This window comes from Arachis stenosperma, chromosome 6 (genome assembly GCF_014773155.1).
Source record: "Arachis stenosperma cultivar V10309 chromosome 6, arast.V10309.gnm1.PFL2, whole genome shotgun sequence".
Taxonomy (NCBI): Eukaryota; Viridiplantae; Streptophyta; class Magnoliopsida; order Fabales; family Fabaceae; genus Arachis; species Arachis stenosperma.
The window spans coordinates 53,204,393-53,210,779 of record NC_080382.1 but is presented as its reverse complement, the minus strand read 5'-3'; the positions used below and the strand labels follow the sequence as shown (position 1 = coordinate 53,210,779).

General features: G+C 43.9%; 1 protein-coding gene across 1 annotated transcript; it reads right to left on the bottom strand.

Moving 5' to 3' along the window:
* Positions 1-3,357: 3,357 nt before the first annotated feature.
* On the bottom strand, positions 3,358-3,753 carry LOC130934050 (uncharacterized). Its single transcript, XM_057863641.1, has one exon. It carries the CDS (start codon positions 3,751-3,753, stop codon positions 3,358-3,360), a length of 396 nt encoding a protein of 131 aa, XP_057719624.1.
* Positions 3,754-6,387: the final 2,634 nt, after the last annotated feature.

The window sequence follows — 6,387 nt, the reverse complement described above, 5'->3', positions numbered from 1 at the left end:
TAGAATAGGCTCAAAACTTACATGCTTGTGTTCTTAGCTCAATCACTATGTTCCAAAATACATTCTTGAAGCAAGTTCAACACAAAAAAAATTTTCCAAATTGGTAGGTACCCCAAAACACAGTTTCTTGGAAAAGAAGTTATTATTTGACCAAGCAACTCTATAGAGACTAACTACCATGCAAGAAATATTTACAAGCAAGACTAACTACACATGCAATGTACTAATTACTAAGCAGGAGATAAATCCATGGGTATTGAAAGAAAGAGATAGTTACCCATAGAGATCGGTTGAACGACCTCTCCACACTTAGAATTTAGCACGGTCCTCCGTGCTACTAAGAATGCGCAAAGGACGGTCGGGACCAGAACCTTCACTATCCCCTTCATCAGAGCTCCCATCACTTGGGTTGGAGGTGGATGTGAATATTTCGGGTTCCTCCATGTTAGGGGTAACACAATGCAGAAGCTTTTTGATGTAAGTGTATCGGCGTTGGTTGCGCCGCTCATGTCTATCAGTCTTCCGATGTAGATCTTCTATCCTTTGATGGGTGGATCTTTGCTGCGGTGGTGATGATAAGGTGGGAGGAATAACAGATGGTGGGGCTACGTCAAGGCTTGGTTTGTTCATGGGAAGATATAAGTATTTTCCGCTTGGGACCACATCGCCCTTAGCCGGAATTATAGCTTTTGTGTCCATTGCTTCCCAAGGAACACCCGCAGTAGCAACTAACTCAGATACCAATGCTGGAAATGGCAAATTGCCTCGGTCGTGGATTTGACCCATCGCTTGCTTGACAAGAAGCGGAATGTTCACCGGTCTTCCCGTGAGAACACACCAAACAATCAAAGAGAGATCCGCCGTGATGGACGACTTGGGAGTGCTAGGTAGGACATAGTGAGATAGGTTCTGGGCCCAAGCTCTAGCTTCTACAGTGAGGAAACGTGCGTCAATGCACTTGGGTCGCATCTGGAGTTGACCATGGGTCCAAAATGCTTCTGGTTCAGCAAAGACTTAGAGAATCGAGTCCCAGTCAAATCCAGACTTTTCTCACTGACGTAAGACCTCTTGGTAGCCATCCATGTCACTTGGTACTAGTAAGACATTAAGCAGTTACTGAATAGCCTCTTCTGACACTGAGACTTGCTTCCGGCGCACGTATACCGATTGAAGAGATGAAAGATGGTAGTTAGTGTATAATTCTACCACCCATGAGAGGTTGACCTCTTATGGTTTTCTTAGAAGAAACTCCCATCCTTGCTGTTCAATGCGGGGCAGAATACAAGGAGCAACTTTATCTGGCGGAGCGAGTAGATGCTCAGTATGATAGTTCCTCTCAACCATGAAGGGGAACATAAGTTCACAGAAGCGGTTGGAGAACCTTGAAGAATCTTTTGCCAGTTTGCTCTGTTCATTTTCATCAATAGGAGCGGGTGCCTTCGCCTTCTTAGATAAAGGTTTGGCTCCTAGTACAGAGTGCGCCTTAGAGCGTGACTTTGGGGGTGCCCTCTTTGTGGCTGGTTTCCTTGAAGCTTTCTCCTTGTCTTTCTTGGTGGCCATCCTGAAAATGAGGGAAAAGAAGGAAAATGTTAAACCCAAAGGATCAACTTAACAAACATGCAAGTGAGAGGTGTGCCCAAAAGAAATAGTGCAACAAAGTAGTCATAGAAGCATGGGTCACAACACTTGGCATGGGATGCAAGAGGGAGTAAAGCATGCAATATGGCATGAGAAGAATGATCTCAAGCATCCAAACCAAAGAGCAAGTCATGTTCAATGAGTATCTAATTAGCAAGTAATAAGCAAAATGTGTGCAATGCACTTAGAAGAGAGCAAATGAATGAGGAGGGAGCACCAAATTGAAGATATATGACTAAAACAAACCAAGAGGGGATATGTGCATTTCCTCGAACACTTGGTGTGCATTGAACAAGCAATGAACAATTATGAGATACTCAACCAATTAGAAGCCCAAAATGAAGTATCAATCATCACACAACATCATCCACTCACAAAAATAATGAAAAATAATCAAGAAGATCCATCAAAGTAATCAAAGTTCAAGTTCAACATCCATGGGAAAACAAAAAGAAGAAAAGTAAACAAGCAAAAAGCAAGTGGTATAATCAAATAACTAAAAGAGAAAATAAGTAAATCAACAAGAAAAATCTAACTAGAAAAAGAAGTGATGCAAAGAAAGTAATAGATGAGATATGGAGGAAGTAGAACCTTGAGAAGAGTAAAAGAACAAGGTGAATGTTCTTTTTGAAGATGAGAAAGAAAGGGAAGAGATGTGGTGCCACTAGAAGAGGTAGTGGTCACCGGTGAGTAGCCGGAGATAGTGGTGGTGGAGTATGGAAGAGAAGAGGTGAGAAGAGAAGAGAAGGGATGGAAGAAGAAGAAGAAATAAACAAGAAAGAGGATGAGAGAAGCAGGGCGCACAGCTTTAAAACTGGTTCGCGCGATTGACGTGCACGCACACGGTGCGCTGGCGCATCGGTGAGAGTTGAGCGAGTGACGCGAGTGCGTCATTAGCGTGCCCGCGCGAGTATAGCTATGCCCCTGGCACAGAACTGGCACAAACTTGGCATAAGTCTCGGTTTTTTATACCAGATTTGGCATGCAGCACAGGCGGGCGGACGCGCACATTGCGCTGACGTGTGCCTGATGGGGTTGGCTACTGGCGCGGACGCGCGCAGTGCGCGAACGCGTCGGTGCGGGCACAGGCTAGGCACAAGAATAGCACAAGCATGGCACAACTCTCAGTTTTTTGTACTGGGAAGTGCACAGTGCACCATCGGGGCACGCACGCACAGTGTGCTTGCGCGTCGATGGCCAAGTTGCAAGGGGGCGCGCTGGCAGCATGAACGCTTGCGCTTGGGGGCTGGCACGAAGTGGACATAAAGTGGGCTCAAGGTGGGAATAACTCTCAGATTTTTGGCCCAAGAGTAAGAATGCACCACCGGTGCGTGCGCACACAGTGCGCTCGCGCGCAGATGCCCTTTTTCCTTTTTTTTAAGAACATAGAAGAAGCTATTCTAACACATTTTTGACAGGTGTTTAAGCTAGTGGGCAAGACAAAACTTCACAAATTAATGCACCATTCAAAACATAGTATTCTCTCCACTTCAACAATTCCTCCATACCAAAATAATGAAATCTATCTAAACATCCTAGTTATCCAACAAGGTCAATAAAACTAGTATTCCTAAGCAATCAACAACATCAAGAAGTCACAAAATTCACAAGAATCTAAAGCTAAAAGCAAGATGGTATACACAAGGAAGATCTTACCACGGTGGGGTGCCTCCCACCAAGCACTTTTCTTTAACGTCCTTAAGTTGGACGGTCAGTCGCTCAAGCTTCACCTTCTCTAGGTGCATCCGCCAATAGGAACACCTCTAGCTCTTTTGGGAGCTTGTAGCCATGGTACTTCTTCACTCTATGTCCATCCACCTTGAAAGTTGCTTCACTTTTAGGATCAAACAACTCCACCACTCCATAAGGCTTTATCTCCTTCACCTTGAAAGGTCCTTCCCATCTAGAGTAGAGCTTGCCAGGCATGAAACGAAGCCTCGAATTGTAGAGGAGAACCTCATCACCTTCTTGAAAGTCCTTCTTCCGGATATGATGGTCATGGAATGCTTTAGTCTTTTCATTGTAAATCTGGGCATTTTCATACGCTTCGTTCCTCAAACACTCGAGCTCCTCTAGCTGCAATTTTCTGGTTACTCTGGCTTGGGTCAAATCCATGTTGCACCGCTTTCTCGCCCAATAGGCTTTGTGCTAGATCTCCACCGGAAGGTGGCATGCCTTACCATAGATGATCCGGAAGGGACTCCTCCACAACGGAGTCTTGTAGGCCGTTTTATACGCCCATAGTACATCTCCTAACCGGAGGCTCCAATCCTTCCTTTGCGGATTGACTACTTTCTCTAAGATTCTCTTAATCTCCCGGTTGGACACTTTCGCTTGTCCGTTGGTTTGCGGATGATAAGCAATGGCAACCTTATGCACCACTCTATAGCGCTTGAGCAATGCCTCTACCTTTCTGTTACAAAAGTGGGATCCTTGGTCGCTTACGATTGCTCGTGGCGACCCATAACGGCACACAATATAGTTTTTGATGAAAGAAATGACGGTATTGGCGTCGTCAAAGTGGGTAGGTATTGCTTCTACCCACTTTGACACGTAGTCAACCACTAACAGGATATACAGATACCCACTGGAGTTGAGAAACGGTCCCATAAAGTCAATGCCCCACACATCAAATATCTCACAGAACAATAAAGGCTGTTGAGGCATTTCATCCCTTTGGGATGTGTTTCCCAACTTCTGACACTGATGGCAAGACACACATAACCGGTTAGCATCCTTGAATAAGGTCGGCCACCAGAATCCACAATCCAACACCTTTTTTGCGGTCCTTTGTGGGCCAAAGTGGCCACAACATTCAGACGAATGGCAAGCTTCAAGAATGGGTTGGATTTCGGACTCTGAAACACATATTCGAATTACTTGGTCTACTCCCCTCTTCCACAAGTGAGGGTCATCCCAAATGTAGTATTTGGAATCACTCCTCAACTTATCCCTTTGGTGTTTAAAAAAGTTGGAAGGGAAGAGTTTCGCAACCAAGTAGTTCGTCATTGGGGCAAACCAAGAAAAGCTATCCAACACAGCATGCAAGCTATCTAATGGGAATGAGTCATTGATCGGAAATGGATCAGATTTTAAATTCTCAAGGCGGCTTAAATGATTCGCAACCAAGTTTTGAGATCCACTCCGTTCTCTAATCTTAATGTCGAATTCTTGCAAAAGCAAGATCCAACGTATGAGTCTAGGTTTTGACTCATTCTTTGACAATAAGTATTTCAAAGCTGCATGATCCGTGTATACCACTATCTTTGATCCTAGCAAATAAGATCTGAATTTATCTAAAGCATGAACAATAGCTAGGAGTTCCTTTTCAGTAGTGGTATAGTTGGATTGTGCTGCATCAAGTGTTTTAGATGAGTATGCAATGACATAAGGGAGTTTACCATCACGCTGTGCAAGCATGGCATCTATAGCTTGGTTTGACGCATCGCACATTATCTCAAATGGCAACGTCCAGTTAGGGCCTCGCACAATCGGTGCCGTGGTAAGAGCTCTCCTTAGTTCTTCAAAAGCTTTCACACATTCACTATCAAACTCAAAATCCACATCTTTTTGGAGTAGGCGCGACAATGGCAAAGCAATCTTGTTGAAATCCTTGATAAAGCGCCTATAGAATCCTGCATGTCTTAAAAACGAGCGGACCTCCCTCACAGATGAGTGACGATATAAAGTGGTGATAACATCGACCTTGGCTGGGTTTATAGAAATTCCTTCATGAGATACTACATGTCCTAAGACTATACCTTGTCTTACCATAAACTGACATTTTTCAAAATTCAAGACAAGGTTGGTGTCAACACATCTAGCTAAGACCTTAGCCAAGTTCTCTAAGCAACAATCAAATGAAGTTCCATAAACACTGAAGTCATCCATAAAGACTTCCAGACAATTCTCTAAAGCAATCTTCTATCTTCCAAACAAAGACCTCTGGTGAAGTAGCTAATGAGCAAGTGATTGTTCATTCCATGGTGTGGACAAGATTCCAATAGCCTCTTGAACCGAGACCAATACTCGTACAAACTCTCTTTGACTTTTTGCATTATACCCGAAATCTCCTTCCGAATGTAGTCGGTCTTCTCCGGTGGAAAGAATTTATCTAGAAACTCTCTTCTCAAGAAATCCCAATTGGTAGCAATCTCATCCGGTAGCGAATAAAACCATGTCTTTGCTTGCGCTTCAAGAGAGAAAGGGAAGGCAAAAACCATGATAGCCACCTCATCAGCTCCATGCCTTCGAGCCGTAGAACAAGCAACTTGAAAATCCTTTAGATGTCAGATAGGGTCTTGACCCGGCAACCCATGATACTTAGGTAGTAGATTTATCAAACTACTCTTTAATTCAAAGTTTGGATCAAGGTTAGTATACCTTGCTTGCAATAGTAGAAGTACAATATCCGGAGCTCCTTGCTCATGTAAAGTGATTCGACGTGGCTCCGCCATGTATGGTTCACATGTAGGATGCAAAGATGTATTAGTAGTGCCAACAGAAGAATAGGAAGTAGCGGACTCCAAGTCACTCTCGGTACTGTCTAGTGATTCGGTATGTTCCTCAATAGAGGCCGAAGTACTAGCCCTATAGTCCAACTGCCGTCTAGCTTGCCGAGTGTGTAACAGAGTTCTTTCAATCTCGGGATCAAAATCGGCTAAGCTAGAATTCGGTTGAGACCGAGTCATCAAACTTGAGAGTCATAGCACTAAAATAAAAGAAGCTAAACTATAGCAAAGTATTGGA